Genomic DNA, 18409 nt, shown 5'->3' on the forward strand with positions numbered 1-18409 from the left:
TAACCTGGGGACGGCCTGTAATTAATTCCCATTAAATGGGAAGCTTGCACTCAGTATTGAAGAGTAAAGTAACATTTTTGTCATCCAGTGTCTTGCTTTAGAAATATCTGATGGGAGGGATCAGTAAAATATCCTTGAGTCATCAGGACTTGTACAAACACTTTTTACTATTATTATGAGAGCCTCCTAGGGCAGTTACTTAGAACATATGTGCTTTTGTTGTGGACGGGATTAGAAAAAGCTACACCATCTCCTCCCATCCTAGCCAGTTGGATCCAGCACTTGGTTCCAGTGAAGAGATGGCCGGGGATCTGGGAACCAGGGAGGAAAGACAGATGGATTAAACAATGACAAACACAAAAACAAAGAAATGAACACAAGGTCTCACAAAGCACGGCACTTTGGGACCATGCAAAGTAGAGCCAGCTCATCCTTCACGTGGAAATGGCTCCTAAGGTCTGGGTGATAATTCATATTCCCAACAAAGACCTTTAGTCACCTGGAAAGATGAAAAGCAGATTGGTCCGATTGTTGGCCCCGGGAGCTGAAGATAGCTTGATTGGTCCTAGCGTCAGCCCTGGCCACTGAGGAGAGCTCAGTTGATTTGAGCGTCCACCCCAGACAGGTTGCCGGGTGGATCCCAGTCAGAGCACATGTGGGAGTCTGTCTCTCTGTCTCCCCTCCTCTCACTTAAAACAAACAAACAAAAAATAATAAGGGGACTTAGTAAGGTATATGAAAACGTACATCCAAGATGTACATCCAAGATGACTCAAGGACAGAGCAAAATTTGGCATCTACACAGTGTAAGTTTTAATTATTTAGGAAACGCACCTGGGTTGGAGAGGGATCAGAAAAAACAGCGTGATCCCCTGGATGCCTTATTATTGTGGAGGTTCTGCGGAATTCCACAGCTGCAGGTTCACTTTTGAATTTGTAGAAGGAATGAGGTGACTCCGATGAGAGAGGCCTAGGTGGGGTGTGGTCTCACCGGACTCCGGTGGACGGGTTCAGCCTCCCGTAGGCCCGTCTCATTGGGTGACGTGCATGTGGCCCTTTTTCTCCGCCTCCAGGACTGCCCTCCCGACGCGGAGGACTTCAGAGCCCAGCAGTGCTCTGCCTACAATGACGTGCAGTATCAGGGTCGTTACTACGAGTGGCTTCCATGGTACAATGACCCCACCGCACCCTGCACGCTCAAGTGTCATGCACGGGGACAAAACTTGGTCGTAGAGCTTGCACCCAAGGTCCTGGATGGAACACGCTGCCACACGGACTCCCTGGACATGTGCATCAGTGGCATCTGTCAGGTAAGCCACGCCTGCTCCCCCTTCCCCGGGCTCCCGGAAGTACCACGCCCTCTCAGTAAAGGGAATCTGTTTCTTCTTCCCTTTTGTTTGTGCACATGAAGTCTTGTTTTTGTTTTTTTATTTTATTTTATTTTATTTTTATTTATTTATTTATTTTTTGTATTTTTCTGAAGCTGGAAACGGGGAGAGACAGTCAGACAGACTCCCGCATACGCCCGACTGGGATCCACCCGGCACGCCCACCAGGGGCGACGCTCTGCCCCTCCGGGACGTCACTCTGCCGCAACCAGAGCCACTCTAGGGCCTGGGGCAGAAGCCAAGGAGCCATCCCCAGCGCCCGGGCCATCTTTGCTCCAATGGAGCCTTGGCTGCGGGAGGGGAAGAGAGAGACAGAGAGGAAGGAGGGGGTAGGGGTGGAGAAGCAAATGGGCACTTCTCCTATGTGCCCTGGCCGGGAATCGAACCCGGGTCCCCCGCACGCCAGGCCGATGCTCTACTGCTGAGCCAACCGGCCAGGGCCAAAGTCTTGTTTTTGATCATTGTAATATAAAATTTTTTTCAAGAGTATTTCTCGCCTTTTGAATTGTTTAGCTTATTTAAATTAGTTAAATTTTTGCCCACGTAGAATCCAAGATTGCCATGTGAAATCTCACGGTTCGTCTAGGCCAGTGGTTCTCCAACTGGGAAGCTCATCAGAATCACCTGATGGACTGTAGAGGCCCAGCAGCGGGGGCCCTGCCCACGGTTGCTGACCTGGCGTTGCTGGGCTAGGCCTGAGAATTTGCATTTTTAGCCAGTTCCTGGGAGGTGCTGACACTGGGTCTAGGGACCCCACTTGGAGAACCACTGCTTTGGAAGGTTAATAATATTGCTAGGTTCTCTGAGCCTTTTAATTCATTGTTTTACTAAAGTTAAGTCACTGTCTTGAGTCTGTAGGAGCAGCGACTGATTGGCTGAAAATTGAGCATGAATGCATTCTAAGAAAATTCTCAGAGTGGTTTTTGCAGAGCGGTGATGAGCGTGACTGAGACAGACCCTGTATGGCTGTAACGGGGGTGAGGGTTCAGGATCCTGCGAGGGGTTGTTGAGATCGTGTGGAGATGGAGAAAGACAGGATTCTACCTCCATTCCTTTTATTTCTGGGGGGGGGGGGATTTAAAATAACAAATGGCTAGTATTCCATCTACCCTGCTATGTTCAGATCAACACAGTAGTAACAAGAGCAGGTGAACAATCTAACCACCTCTGTCAGACACAACTGGGCCTCGTGGATGTCAGGCTCAGACATGAAGCACGATCTTTCTCCTCAGACTAACTTCTTCCTTCATCCAGAAAATGAACTCCAGCTGCTTACTGCAGATCTCTGGAATCATTCTGGATTCTTCTCTTTTTTTTTTTTAGGTGAGAGGACGGGAGATAGTGAGGCAGATTTCCACATGAGCCCCGACTGGGATCCACCCAGCAGCCCCATCTGGGGCTGATGCTGGAGTATTGAGCTTTTTTAGCACCTGAGGCCAATGCTTGGATTACCCAAGCTATCCTCAGCACCTGGGGCGACACTCGAACCAATCTAGCCACTGGCTGCAGGAAGAGAAGAGAGAAAAGAAGGAGAGAGGAAGGAAAGGAGAAGCATATGGTTGCTTCTCCTATGTTCCCTGACTGGGGATCGAACCCAGGATGTCCACATGCCAGGCTGATGCTCTATCCACTGAGCCACCGGCCAGGGCCAGGCAGGATTCTTCTCTTTTGATGTGTACGTCTAATACACTGCCAAGTCCAGTCAAACCTACCTTCAAAGTCTATTTAGAACTCACCATTACTTTCCGCTACCACTGACTTCTTAATCTAAGCCTCCACCACCTGCCCTGACCTTAACTTCACTAATACCCTTCTGACCAGATGTCTCAGCTTCCATACTGTCCCTCTCAGACCCATTCTCCAAACAGCAGCCAAAGCAATTCTCTCCCTCTCTCGTTCTCTTTTGGCTGGGAAATACACTCTTTATCTTTATTCATTTATTTTAAACTATAGTTGACATACAATATTGTATTAGTTTCAGGTATACAACATAGTGATTTGACATCTATATGCCTCACAAAGTCATCACCACAATAATTCTAGTAACAACCTGTCACTACACATAGTTATGATGTTATAATTAACTGTGTCATCTACGGTGCTCCAAAATGATTGTCTTAAAACATAACAATTGTTTGTCACTCCTCCCACCAGAATCCCTCAATAGCTGGGCATCGCAGTGATAGTGAAACCAAGAACCTTGCTTGTCTTTCCAGACTCTTCCTAAACTCTTCTCTCCTCTTCCTCACCGTGTATGTATATATGTATTGGTTTTGTGAGCGAGACAGGAAGGGAGAGAGATGAGAAGCATCAACTCATAGTTGCAGCACCTTAGTTGTTCATTGACTGCTTTCTCGTATGTACCTTGACCAGGGGCTTACGCTGAGCCAGTGACCCCTTGCTCAAGCCAGCAACCTTGGGCTTCAAGCCAGTGACCAAGGGATTATGTCGATGATCCCATGCTCAAGCCAGATGAGCCCAAGCTCAAGCCGGCAACCTCAGGGTTTCAAAAGTAGGACCTCGTGTCCCAGGTCGACACTCTATCCACTGCACCACCACCAGTCAGGCAACCTCACTTTTTCTTAAAATAGACTTATTTTTTAAAATTCACAGCAAAAGTGAGTGGAAGGTACAGGGACCCCCATCTCCCCTCACCCCTACGTATGCACAGACTCCCCCACTGTCAGAATCCCGCACCAGAGGGTACATTTGTTACAGCTAATGAACCTGCATTGGCACATCATTATCGCCCAAACTATACATAAGCACGTTAGAGTTTTTACTTGTCAACAGAAGCCGTAAATCTGTATATTAATGCAAAATGTTCATTTTAAAACAACGCCTTGCTGTTCGTGACCCTGCTTTATCCATTAATAATTAAATTGTACTCCTGTACAATGCAGGCTGGATTTTCCTGCAGTAACCAGCAACCTGCAAAACTCAGTGGCTGGGAACAATTCAAGATTAATTCTGCCTAATACTGCTAGTCCAGCGTGGGTCAGCAGGGGTCGCTGCTCTTTGAGCGTCTGAGAGAGCCAGACTGAGGGAGGCTTTGTTCAGACATATTTAACTTAATTACTTATATAGTGGAAATCCTGTGACCCATGCACACTGACGGTTACCACTTCTTACAGAAGTGGTTCAGGCACGTAGACATATTTCATTGGCCAACGTCTGTCAGTGACCGCACGTAACTTCTCGGGGTGGGAAGTGCCATTCTCCCGCAGGCAGGAAGGACCGGCCAGTGAATATCCCTACGCCATAGCTCCATATGCCCTGATTTTTAAGACAAGAATGTTAGAATGCTTTCTAACATACAATCCCAATTTTCAGAGATCTCAAGTAGAACTTGACTGAAAGAAAATTTGTTTGCTTCTTGAAGGGTTAAACTGAACTTATTTGGGAAATTCATGTACATTGCTTAATCTGGAGTAATGTCAATTCTTTAGACACTTCATCTTCTTTTCACTGATGAGGATGTCATAAGCCGGAACTGTGAAATAATCCTCAGCTGAAGTGATTTATATACGAACATTTATTCCAAAAAGCACCGCTCGTATATTTTAAATATTTGTTTAGGTTATCTCCAATTTGTGTAACTTATCTTATTAAATATACGGTGGGATTCAAATTGTGTCTTATTAATTTATACTCTGCAGTGCCTGGCTCTATAGAAATTCATATTTAATAGCTGTTACTCTATTTTACTGGTATATTTATCCATTCGTGGCTTTTAAATCATTATAATTAGAGATTTTTTACTTCAGAAGATGCCACAGAAGTTGAAAACACATCAGGCAGTTTTTAGAAGTTGCTGATTGTTGATTACTATGGGATCCGAGAGCCAAAATTTGGTATTTTCTCAATTTCAAGGGCAGTTCCAGCTAATACCCTATGAATCACAGGGCAACGAAACCTTTTCAGTTATTATTTTTCTCTGATGTTTTTACGTGCTTTTTTTGGCCATAAGATTCAGATGAACTGTAACTTTTTAAAAAAATTATGAAACAAACAGAAGAGCTCAAGAAGGTGTTCGACTGCCCAAGATCTCACAAGGCCGTAAACACTCTTCAAAACAAGCCCATCCTGGCTTCTAAGCCCACGCCCTTCCTGGAAAGCCGGCAGAGAGAGGGTGGTTCTCATCGTCATGAAATGCAAAGTGCTCAGGGACCCCAATGTGTGAGGACAGGCCTTGGCCCAGGAACTGTGTGTCTGTAATTTAATAGTGGAATATTGCTCCCTTTGGAGAAAGTTGCATGGACACAACTTATTCATTGATTGAATCCCGACCTTGCAAGCGTGTTTCCAAAATCAATCACTCTTAAGTTGTTCCACATGTACTTGTAAATAGTAATAGTAATATCACTGGGTTCTTTGTCATCCATCTGCTGATACTAAAAGTGAAGAAGGTGTAGCGGGCTGTTAAGATTTGGGTGTTGGATGACCTGGGCTTAAAACCATTACTGACATGATACGCTAACTGTGTGATGTCGGAAAGTCATTTAACCGCAGTCACATTCAGATGCCTTATTTGTAAAGCAGAGATAAGAGGTATCAAGTATATTATAAGCTTGCTATGAAGATTGAATGAAGTAATGTCTGTAATGTGCTTGGCACAACGTCAGGCACATGGCAAGCATTCAATAAAAATCAACTATCGCTATTAACATTTTATTGCTCTCTTTCTAAAAATCATATCATTGGGATGAAAGGATCTTTAAAGTCACTGGGTTCAGCTACTCATCAAATCATTTGATTCCCAGTTTCCCCACCAAGACATCTCCCGGCGCGTGGCAGAGTACTTATAGTATAGTCGAACACCTCTGACTTTTCAAACTTTCTCATAGTGAGTTAAATTAGCCTTCAACCTGTAGCTTTCACCATTTGGAAAGACACAGAGCCCATGGAAACCCTTCCTCCCTGACAGCCTTGTGCGAATTTGAAAATATCTTGAGTCATAGGCTTTTGCTTGAACTTCTTTGGAACTTTTTTCTAACTCTCCTTGAAGCTCTCACTTGATCATTCCCCTTCCCTTCAACACCAGAGTTTTGGAAAGAATAGTCTACAGGTGGTTTCAACTTCCTCCAGTTTTCTATTCTCTTCAGTGCGGTGGATGTGGTATCTGATTCGGCCTCTCCCCGTGTGGAGGCACTGGGGTCTCTGCCCCGGAGTCAGAACACAATGAAAAACAGATCATGAAACTGACCCCCTTTCACTGAGCCCTTTCTAATGTTCTAATCACTGTCCTGAGAGTTTCACTTATATTTTCTCATTTAATACTCACTAGACCTTATGTGAAATACATATTATTATCCCTATTTTCCTCTTCGAGGAAAATGTTTCTTAAAGTTTGAATTGTTCAACATCCTACAACTAGAAAGGGGTAGCTGACTGGTCAGGTTTTCTCTGTGGACTGTCTGCCTCCTAAGTCCATTATATACTTTTAAACACCAGATAAATAAATACAAGTAAAATGAGTAGTGAGTGTGGGGAGGTAGAGATAAACTATCACATTAGTTAATGTCATTGGGAATACTATATAAATGACACATTTGTGAAATAAGAAATATAAGACATAGCCCTTTTTCTCATGTAAGAAGCTCACAATCCAACAAATATGATACATATGTATGCACAAATAACTCAAAAAAATCATAAGTCACAGGAGCCTGAAAGACCGGAGTAGAAGAAGCATACGTATTCTATATGAAACCTCTCTCATTCACTTATTTTTTATATTTTAAAACTTGTATATAAAACAAATGTATAGATACAATGACATAGATGTGGAGATATGTAAGTATAGGTATTCATAATGATAAAGAGAAGGAGGTATTATGATATATCATACATCGAGGCCCTGGCCAGCTGGCTCACTGGATAGAGCATCAGCCAGTATGCGGACATCCCGGATTTGCTCCCTGGTTAGGGCACACAGGAGAAGTGACCATCTGCGTCTCTTCCTTCCCTCTTCCTCTTCTCTCTCTCTTCCCTTCTTGCAGCCAGTAACTCGATTGCTTCAAGCATTGGCCCTATGTGCTGAGGAAAGCTCAACTGGTCTGAGCATCAGCCCCAGGTGCTGAGAATAGCTTGGTTGATTTGAGCATCAGCCCTAGATGAGGGTTGGTGGGTGGATCCTGCTTGGGGCACATGCAGGAGTCTGTCTCTGTATCTCCTCTCACTTAAAAAAAAAAAAAGATATAGATAGAGAATATAGGGAGATATGGCTATATAGATGATGAGATGCAGGTATGTGGAGATTGAGATAAAAACAAAGAAATAAAGGTATTTAAAACTATGGACCAAAAGTTATGCATTGACTTCAGGATAGTGGTTGTTTTGGGAGGAAATGGGAGAAAAGGAGCAGGGTAATGGGAGGAAGAAAGGGAAGAGGTGGGGAGAGGGAGAGAGGAAATATCTGTAAAGTTCCACTCATTTTACACACACAACAATATCTAAAAAATATAAATAGAATAAGAATGGGGAGCATGAGTGGACAGCTTCAATTCTTCACTTTTAATTATTTGGGTCTTTGAATAGAACCATGTTAAAGTCTAAAGTTTTACGTTATTCATAGTTTTAAAAGCTGTGTTCTCACAAAAGAGAACCAACTCAAACATGTAAGAAGGATCACCCCATAAATGCGAAAGGAGTCACGTTCTGCCCCCTGGGTTCTCCCCGGGTCCTGACGCCCTGCTCTGTGTCGCAGGCCGTGGGCTGTGACCGGCACCTGGGAAGTCGGGCCAAGGAGGACAACTGCGGGGTCTGCGCAGGCGACGCCTCCACCTGCAGGCTTGTGCGGGGACAATCCAAGTCACAAGTGTCTCCTGAAAAAAGTAGGTTTCAACCCCGTGCCGTGGTATCATAAAACAAAATGTGCTTGCTTGTCTGTTACTAGAATAACGTTTTCCTCATGCTACGCTTTCGAGTTGGAAAGTACTTCCGACCGGTTTCCTGCAAGTCAAATATCTTTTGAAAACTGTCTATAAAATTTTTGTTCCTGTTACTTCTTCCAAAAGTCCCTGTTTCTCTGAACCTTTGCAGCACAGTGTATTGACTACTTAAAAGTATTTCCCAATTTTTTTTTCCGTAAACCATGAAGTACTCATTTCTTTTACTTGCCTCCCTTCGATTGCTAACAAGGTAGGAAATATTGTCATTGTTGCTCATGTTTGCTGTTTAATTTTTTAGTAGCGACTGTGGTCATCCACTCGTTTTCCTGATTGGATGTTTTCCTCCCTGTGTGAACTTTTGCTGTTTCACGCATGTGAACCTTTTAGTCGTTACATGTATTGTAAATATTGCTTTCCATTTGTCATTTGACTTTAAACATGATTTCTGTCTTTAGGAACAAGAGTTTCCAAATTTTATATGTTCAGAAATGTCCATGCTTTCATTTCAGTAATATCTGCTTTTTGTAATCCTTTCACGTGTTAGGGCTTTGTGGACACACGGTCTCTCTCTCCTACTCAGCACTAACATTGTGGACCAAAAGCTCCCACAGCCAAGCTGTGAACAGGCAGGCACGGCTGAGTTTCAATAAAACTTTATTTACAAAATAGGCTGCAGGCTGCACTTGACCCTCCGGTTGTAGTTTGCTGACCTCTGCCTTAGAGGAGTCAACAGATGTTGATCATGGCAAGAACAGTATCATGGAAGCCAATTCCAAAGAAGCTCCGAAAAGGAGGGAGCAGGCAGCCACGCTAAGTGTTGTAGATCAAGTGGGATAAGGGGCCCCAAATTTCTCTTCAGCAGTTGGAAGATCACTTGTGACCTTAGCAAGAGCGGTTTCAATGAATTTTGGGCTGAAACCAAAGCCTGATTACAATGGTCTGATGAATGAACAGAAGGTGAGAATAGAGAAAAGGGTTCTCCCTGAACGAAAGTAGGCTGCACGCCCACCACAGGTCAGGAGCCGGAGTTAACATTGACCTGGGAGCCCTGGCCAGATAGCTCAGTTGGTTAGAGCTTTGTCCCAAAGCACAGAGGTTGAGGGTTCAATTCCCAGTCAGTGCACATATAGGAGCAGATCAATGTTCCTCTCTCTATTAAAAAAATAAACAAATAAATAAAAGAAGTGTGGGAATTTCATTAGAAAAAGATGTCGCCCTACCACAGTCCAAAAGAGATTAGAAATTGAGGTAATTCTAAATGAACTTAGGTAGAAGCTGAATGAAACTGGGTCAAGAAATTGTTTTGGGGTGTTTTTTTTTTTTTTGATAAGTGTACAGAGGAGGCCCTGGAATGGAAGGGGATAGGGTGGAGTGTGGAGTTGGCTAATGGGTCTCTACCTGTTTGTACCTCTTGGCAAGATAGTTCTCTCTCTCCCTCTCTCTCTCTCTCTCTCTCTCTCTCTCTCACACACACACACACACATTGACTCTCAATTTATAAATTATAGATCCTTTTTGAAAAATCAATCAAAAGTTAGCCATTTTCTCTCCACGAAAATGCACATCTTCCCACAAGCTCCAAATTTGCCAATCTGATTTGGGGGGGGGGATTTCAGACCCCTGATGCCAGTTCAGAACATTCCAGGTTACAAGCCCCTAAAACCCTAATGCCTTTGATTGATTGATTTCTGCAAAGACAGTGCGACCGGACTGAGCAGACAGACCCTTGAATGCAGCGGCTGAAATGACCTGGTCAAAGCTGTGGGCTTCCCGCAGGCATCACCAGATTCTGTACATGGGTTTGAATGCAGCGGCTGAAATGACCTGGTCAAAGCTGTGAGCTTCCCGCAGGCATCACCAGATTCTGTACATGGGTTTGAATGCAGCGGCTGGAGTGACCTGGTCAAAGCCGTGAGCTTCCCGCAGGCATCACCAGATTCTGTACATGGGTTTGAATGCAGCGGCTGAAGTGACCTGGTCAAAGCTGTGGGCTTCCCGCAGGCATCACCAGATTCTGTACATGAGTTTGAATGCAGCGGCTGGAGTGACCTGGTCAAAGCTGTGAGCTTCCCGCAGGCATCACCAGATTCTGTACATGGGTTTGAATGCAGCGGCTGGAGTGACCTGGTCAAAACTGTGAGCTTCCCGCAGGCATCACCAGATTCTGTACATGGGTTTGAATGCAGCGGCTGGAGTGACCTGGTCAAAGCTGTGAGCTTCCCGCAGGCATCACCAGATTCTGTACATGGGTTTGAATGCAGCGGCTGAAGCGACCTGGTCAAAGCTGTGAGCTTCCCGCAGGCATCACCAGATTCTGTACACGGGTGCCGGGGCCAGGGCTGGAGTCAGCATGGGTTCCTGCCCGCGAGAAGGCATGGTGCCTCCAGGGCTCACTTTCCCCAACAGCCCCTTCTTGTCTGTTGCTGCTCTGGAGCTGGCCCAGAAGCTGACATTGGCTGGGATTTTCCACGGGCCATATGGAATCACTTTCCTGTAATCATGCTTTGTGTGAAAGAAATGTGGGAAGTGAGGCCATGTCTCTCCCTGACTGTGCATCACCGGCCCCGCAGCGCCCACGAAGCTCCTAGTTGCCACCTTGCCGAGCCACCATTCCTAAATCACATCCCTGGGACGTGCGCTGAGTGAGGACATGGCAGAGAGGGGACCCTGGCGCCTCCCGCTCCAGAGACACTGCGCAAGGCTGCTCACCGGCTGTCACTGCCTTTGGTGCAGTGAGGCTGGTTCAAGGTGGAACAGCCTGAAGCCAAAGCCTCCGCTATGAGAAAAATCAGAAGCCCATCCAGATACAACACATCAATTTCCTGTGCAGAGGCAGGAGGAGAGGGACTGAGCTAACAACTGGCATAAACAGCTCTGGATGTTGGAACCCGCAAGGGGACTAGAGGCCACTCAGTGTTTAAAGAGAGAAAACTAAAAACAGCAACGAGGAAGCAGACACGTTGATTTGGAGAGTCTTGGCTTGGCGCTGAGGGACTTAGTTGCATTTCTGGGTTTGTTTCTTATTTAGATCTTATCCCATCAGGGTACACATGCTTGAGGCAAATAAATTGGCTCGGCTTGTCTGGTCTGTGCTCTTGCACATTTTTAGCTGGTGGCAACTAAATGCCAGTGGTACCTATTGCTACAGGAATGTCGAAGTCCAGCATGGAACACCTGCATTTCACTCAACATTTGACATTATGACAATAACCACACCTTCTTACAAAGCATCCCAGCCTTGGCCAGTGGCTCAATGGATAGAGCGGCAGCCCAGTGTATGGACATCCTGGGTTTAATTCCTGGTCAAGGTGCATAGGAGAAACGACCTGCTTCTCCCCCTTCCTTTTCCCTCTTCTTTCCCTCTTCCCCTCATGCAGCCAGTGGCTTGTGGCCCTCGTTACTGGTGATAGCTCCGTTGGAACGCATCAACCTCAGATGCTAAAATTAGCTCGGTACTCAAGCATCGACCCCAGATGGAGTTGCCAGGTGGATCCCGGTTGAGCACGTGTGGGAGTCTGTCTCTCTGTCTCCCCTCCTCTCACCTTAAAACAAAACAAAACAAAAAACAACGCATCTCTTGGTACTCCCAGCAACAATAGAGTCCCCGGCTAGGTGAACGTGGGGCTGTCTCACATGGTGATTGTTAGGACATTTCCTCGTCATACCCTGCCTGTTCATTTCTTTGACTGCCACTCCCAAAAATAAATGTAACTTATCCCATGACAAGGAGGACTGTGTCAGGTAGACCCTCTGTCTTCTCATGTCATCTCTTCCTGCCTCCCCACTCATTTTTCTAGGGCAAGATCCTGAGTGGTAAGACACCAGAACCATGGTGGTAAAGGAATATTCAAACCAAAGACCCTGCTCATCTGAATGGGGTATTCTTCTCAGTTTAATTCAACAAGAGAGATCATGACACGGAATACAGATCCTGGAACTGGACGAGAGCCCTGGTCCTCTTTCCCTAATTTTTCTCATGATTGTGTATGTCTCCGTGTCCTCTGCATGAAGAGAAATAAGATAAAAATAACAGGCAGACCCTGCTGAGAAGGAATGTTGGAGATTCTGTTTTTCTCAGAGTGGCCAGACTGACCATGAACTCCCGGCTTAAAACCTCACAAGGAGTTTGCCTTGCACTTGGGCTAAAATCTACATCCCTTCCCATGACCTTCAAAATTTTGCGTCATCTGGCTCCTGTGTTAGCTTCTGTGCTGCCATTCTGCCCCATGTAAACTAGCCTTCAGTCTAGTGCTTTCTGGAAGAGTCTAGAACGCCTGGTGCGGCCCACCCTCCCCACCCCATGGGCCTTTGCAACAGCGAGTCTCCGGATGAAGCTGCCTTTCTCAGCTGTTCACATGGTTCTTGAGCTCAAGTGTCACCTCGATGAGGCTTTCTTAGACCAATGGCCTGAACAGTCTGCCCTTCTCTTTTCTGTTTATTTCCTGCTCTCTCCCCCCTCCTTTTTTTTTTTTGCAAGAAATAATTATATCCTTTATTTAGTGGCCTAATTGCTCTCTCCCATCAGTCAGGCATTACAAGAGGGGACACCATGTCTATTTAGCAATTCCATGTTGCCAGTTTCCCAGATGACTCTGAGATGTACCTTTGGCCAACATCTCTGCTTTTCAGCCTCTGCTGTCCCTGCTCGGGAGAAAAATAGCTGCCACCCACCCTTCCACATTCTTGGCTGAAACCCTCCTGGAGTAAAAAGACAGATGAACAAGAAAAAAATTAATTTATTCATGTTAGGTATGTATGGACCAGAGCCCCCCAAAGGTAGGAGACTTAAGAAAGTAGACAAAGGCCTGACCTGTGGTGGCGCAGTGGATAAAGCGTCGACCTGGAAATGCTGAGGTCGCCGGTTCGAAACCCTGGGCTTGCCTGGTCAAGGCACATATGGGAGTTGATGCTTCCAGCTCCTCCCCCCTTCTCTCTCTCCTCTCTCTGTCTCTCTGTCTCTCTCTCTTGCCCTCTCTAAAAAAAAAAAAAGAATAAATAATAAAAAAAATTAAAAAAAAAAAAAAAGAAAGTAGTCAAAGGAGGACACTTTTAGAGAAAAACCAACAAAAGCTGAATTGGTAAAGAATTGACAAGACAGGCCCTGGCCGGTTGGCTCAGTGGTAGAGCATCGGCCTGGTGTGCAGGAGTCCGGGTTCGATTCCCAGCCAGGGCACACAGGAGAAGTGCCCATCTGCTTCTCCACCCCTCCCCCTCTCCTTCCTCTCTGTCTCTCTCTTCCCCTCCCGCAGCCGAGGCTCCACTGGAGCAAAAGATGGCCCGGGCGCTGGGGATGGCTCCTTGGCCTCTGCCCCAGGTGCTAGAGTGGCTCTGGTCTCGACAGAGCGACGCCCTGGAGGGGCAGAGCATTGCCCCCTGATGGGCAGAGCGTCGCCCCCTGGTGGGCGTGCTGGGTGGATCCCGGTCGGGTGCATGCGGGAGTCTGTCTGACTGTCTCTCCCCGTTTCCAGCTTCAGAAAAATACAAAAAAAAAAAAAAAAAAAAGAATTGACAAGACAAAGGAGACTAGGCTTGGAGTAGTAAGATGCTGAAGAAGTAACTCAGTTTGTTTATACAGCCTTCTTGGCCCTAAATTCTGTGTCTGATGATAGTGACACCTTCCAGTACCCTCCCTCCCATGGGAAGGGTTTCTGTCCCATGGGAGATGTGCCTCCTTTCAGAGGGACAAGAAGGATCTGAGGGTACTTCTTTCCGTGACTGTTTCTGAAGTTCCTTTAAGTCAAAATATTCAGTATGCCAAAGTGGCCTATTTTGGTGTGACATTCTGAACCCACACAATCTACGACAGAGTCAGAAGGCAAGTGATCATTTAATCCTCACTGGCCTCTCGATTCCTGATATGAAGGGCCAGTACGAGGAACTGCATCACAGTGCTGGGGAATAACTGGGCAGAATGTGGTGAGTAGAAGGCTGTGTGTAACACAGTCCCCTCTACTGCGTGCTGTCCAGAAACTCATCCTGGCATTGGGCACGGAAGCATGTGTTCCTGGGCACCCTGCCTTGACTATGCTCTTCTGTGGTAAAGGCATCTTCAGGCTGCACACGCATATACCTCCAGGGTAGGAGCAGATGTTTCTGCAGACAGAAGGGCTGAGGACACTCATGTGCAGATTTGACAACAGTAGATGTGCTGATGCTGCTCTGGGAAGGATGGGGGGATGTCATCGCAGGGTAGGAGCTGGTAGGAGAATGTCTTTAGCTTGCAGCCAACTCAAATCCTGCCATGTTTCTGCTCTACTTTTTTTTTCTTAAGTGAGAATGGGGAAGATACAGAGACAGATTCCCGCATGCGCCCTGCCCAGGATCCATTCAGCAACCCCCATCTCAGGCCGATGCTCTGCCCATCTGGGGCCATGCTTGCAACTGAGGTATTTTTAGCACCTGAGGTGGAGGCTCCATGGAGACATCCTCTGCACTGGGGGCCAACTTGCTCGAATCAATCAAGCCATGGCTGCAGGAGGAGGAGGAGGAGGAGGAGAGAGAGAGAGAGAAAGGAAGGGGGAAAGGGGAAGGAGTAGCAGATGGTTGCCTCTTCTGTGTGCCCAGACCGCGAAATTGAACCTGGGACTTCCACATGCCAGGTTGATGTTCTGCTGCTGAGCCAACTTGGCAGGGCCTGCTCTATTTTTTAAAAAAGATTAATTTTTGGTTTTTACTCTCCTATCTTTGCTCATTGGCATACTTCATGTGTCCCACCTCAATTTGCAAAAGGTGGCATATAGACAACCCTCTGGGTGTACAGTTAGTGTGGTCCCATATTTACTTCCCCTCTCTTCCCTTCCACAGTTGCCTTCTGTCCGAATGGAGCAACAGATGAACTTGAGACAAACTTGACTCCCCAACCTTTCTTCCCCGTCCCTGTTCTGCACAATGCCACACAAGCTAACCTGCTTTAACTCAAGTAGGACCAGTGGCTGTGGGGGTGTGAGGGCATGAACAGATACCATTGTTTCCCAGTTTACAAAGTGCTTTCACACCCATTCTCTCATTTTAAAGGAAAATAAGTATTATTTACAATGTTTCCATAGGGTTATTATTATTATTATTATTATTATTAGCCATAGCACTTATTCAGATACCTTGCTTTCTTTTCTAAAAACTCCTCTACTCCTTGGAAATGCGGAGTGTGTGTGTGTGTGTGTGTGTGAACCCAAATAGCAGGAGAAAATAAATGCAGTGTCAAGAAAAATAACATGTAAGACTGCTTAAGAGGAGGTTATATTCAGCAAAAGAAACCCACCAACCACATTTTTAAAAAATTTAAAAAAACCCAAAAATCAGAAATAAAACTAATGTTACCCCAGTAAATTTACTTTAAAAATGGTGAGAATGAAACTGTCAAAGCGCGAGTAACTAGAAGAACATCTCTTTTCTTTATCACCAGGGCACAGATCTCTTTAGGTCTGGAGAGTTCTGGTTGGACTTTATAGGGAAAATAAATGATCTGATATAAATTCCAGTCCTTCTGGGCTGAAACTAATGTTTATTGATTAGTTAATATCGTGTGGACAATTTATTTCCTGTACATCTTGCTACTTAGCAAAGCTGTGATCTGCGGTAGGAAATGAGACATAGAAAAAGTATGACGGCCCAGGTGGACTTGAGCATTTCTGCGTGAGAGGGACGTGAATGGAAGCAAACTTAATGGGACCTTCGGTCAGCCTTGTGATTGCAGAATTGGACACATGAAACCCATGCCGTGAACGTCTGTAACAAACATACAAGTCTGGGTTAATACAATTAAAAGTTGGCCTCCCAGTCAAAGGGTTGAGTGTCATGTTTGGTTCCGACCCCAGCGCTACTGATTTGGAACTCTCTGATCTTCAGCAAGTCACTTAAACGTGCAGAACTTCAGTTCTTGTCATTGAAGAAATAGGTTTTTATTAGACTGAATGAGGTATTTATCTTGAATTACTTAGAACCTTCCCTGGGGGCATATTAAGTACTCAGCATGGTTTTAATAACTTAAATTTATCAAGACCTCATTAGACTCTCTCAACAACCCTTGGAACAAATATTCTTGTTATCCTTATTTGACTATAGATATAAGAGGCACAGAGAAGCTAAGAAATGTGCCCGTGGTCACACAGCAATTTTAAGTGGCAGAGCTGATATCCCAGCCCAGGTTGTCTGGCTGCAGAGTCTGTGATCTTAACCACCATTCCATATCACCCATCATGAGTACCCTGTGAAATTATGCAAATGACTTTAAAGAGTATGGAGATGGAACCCTGGAAGTTTGCACAGTGGTTAATGGTATCCAAGGATCTCTTACCCCAAATTTCAATTAAAACATTTTGGAAGAGTTCCAAATAATGAGTGTTCATCAAGAACCAATTACTACCAGCACTACCATTGTTACCACCACGATGACCACTGTCACTACCGTAACCACCATAATGACCACCATCACCATCAACAGCACCACCACCACCACTAAATCTGGGTGTTCCCAGACATGGACCTACTGTAATTAACATTATAGGATGGGGTAGAAAAGAAACCTTCTCCCCATTGGTTTTTTTTATACCATCAAAAGCCATAGTATTTACAAGCAGCCTCAGACTCGGGCCAGCGTGGCTGCTCCACCTGCAAACTTGTGACATAAGCAGTTGTGAAGCATAGACGCTCCAACTGTGTTCACCATTGATATCTCCCTCTGTCCTGGTCTCCAGCTCTGGGCCTGGCTCCAAACTGAAGGGGACTTTACCAGGGAGGCCATTTGTCTCAATTGAAAAGCCGCCCGTTCTAACCAACAAGACAAAGCATGGCAGCAATATTTACAGAAGAACTAATTAACTACATTTCAGAAAAAAACATAACAAAGATGAGTTCTTTATATGCATTAATAAAGTCCTAAAAATTTACATCAGAATATATAAAGAAAAAAGGTCCTATAGTTACATAAGAAGAAATTGAAAGAAGTAAAATTACTATGAGATTATAACACACTCAAAAATCAGTACAAATTACAACATATTAACACTACATTAACAGGTATATGTTGAACGTTGCATTTTGAGGGTATAGACTGTCTTTTCAAGCATTCATGAACCATATACAAAAACTGATTCTATACTAGACTCCAAAGAAGATTGCAAAAAACAAAACAAAACCAAAAAACCTCAGGAAAACAGAAACCACCAGAAGAGGCCTCACCGAACAGCTGCACGCACCTGGCCTGTGCTTCCTCCTGATCCAGAGCGCAAGTGTCTCCTTTCTGTCCATGGCTGGTTAATCCCTCCATCTGTGTTGTGGGTTCCGCCCCCTCCGCTTCCTCAGAGGTCTCACCCCACTCATCATCCCCTCTCTCTCACCTCCTCCTTTTCCCCCTCTCCTTCAATCAGGGAGAAACATGACCACATCTCTTCCATATTAACTAAGAGTATAATTTTAAAAACGTGTGCGTGCGCGCGCGTTTATGTTATGTGTGTGCGCCTGTATGTGTGTGTGTGTGTAGATGTGTGCTCGTGTGCATATATGTCTTTTGAACTATGTCTAGCCACACCCCTAGCTGCCTCCTGCTCTCTCACCCACCCCTACGGACAAGTAAGGAAAACTTGACATTTCCTGTCTCTACTCGGTCATCGTCATCTGTTTCTCAGACCACCGCCTCCTCCTATGCCTACCGCTTGACTGACGGGGCCTTTACAAAGCCCATCAACAGTCTTGTTACTGCTTCCCTGAAAAAACACTCGTAAGCCCTCATCTGTGGAGCATTTAGTGCAGGGGTCCCCAAACTTTTTACACAGGGGGCCAGTTCACTGTCCCTCAGACCATTGGAGGGCCGGACTATAAAAAAAACTATGAACAAATCCCTTTTCACACTGCACATATCTTATTTTAAAGTAAAAAAACAAAACGGGAACAAATACAATATTTAAAATAAAGAACAAGTAAATTTAAATCAACAAACTGACCAGTATTTCAATGGGAACTATGCTCCTCTCACTGACCACCAATAAAAGAGGTGCCCCTTCCGGAAGTGTGGCGGGGGCCGAATAAATGGCCTCAGGGGGCTGCATGTGGCCCGCGGGCCGTAGTTTGGGGACCCCTGATTTAGTGCCCCGGCCCCTCCGTCCTTAAACACCAGGGCTCTCACGCACTCCC

The 18409-nt window shown here is 45.4% G+C and overlaps 1 protein-coding gene across 1 annotated transcript in view; it reads left to right on the top strand.

Moving 5' to 3' along the window:
• LOC136384641 (ADAMTS-like protein 3) overlaps positions 1-18409 on the top strand; it is a 248229-nt gene that overhangs the window by 101254 nt on the left and 128566 nt on the right. Inside the window, exons 6-7 of the mRNA XM_066355073.1 lie at positions 1074-1310; positions 8098-8224. Coding sequence (XP_066211170.1) covers positions 1074-1310; positions 8098-8224 — 364 coding nt within the window. The remainder of the gene's footprint in view (positions 1-1073; positions 1311-8097; positions 8225-18409) is intronic.

The sequence above is a fragment of the Saccopteryx leptura genome, chromosome 13 (assembly GCF_036850995.1).
Source record: "Saccopteryx leptura isolate mSacLep1 chromosome 13, mSacLep1_pri_phased_curated, whole genome shotgun sequence".
Lineage (NCBI taxonomy): Eukaryota > Metazoa > Chordata > Mammalia > Chiroptera > Emballonuridae > Saccopteryx > Saccopteryx leptura.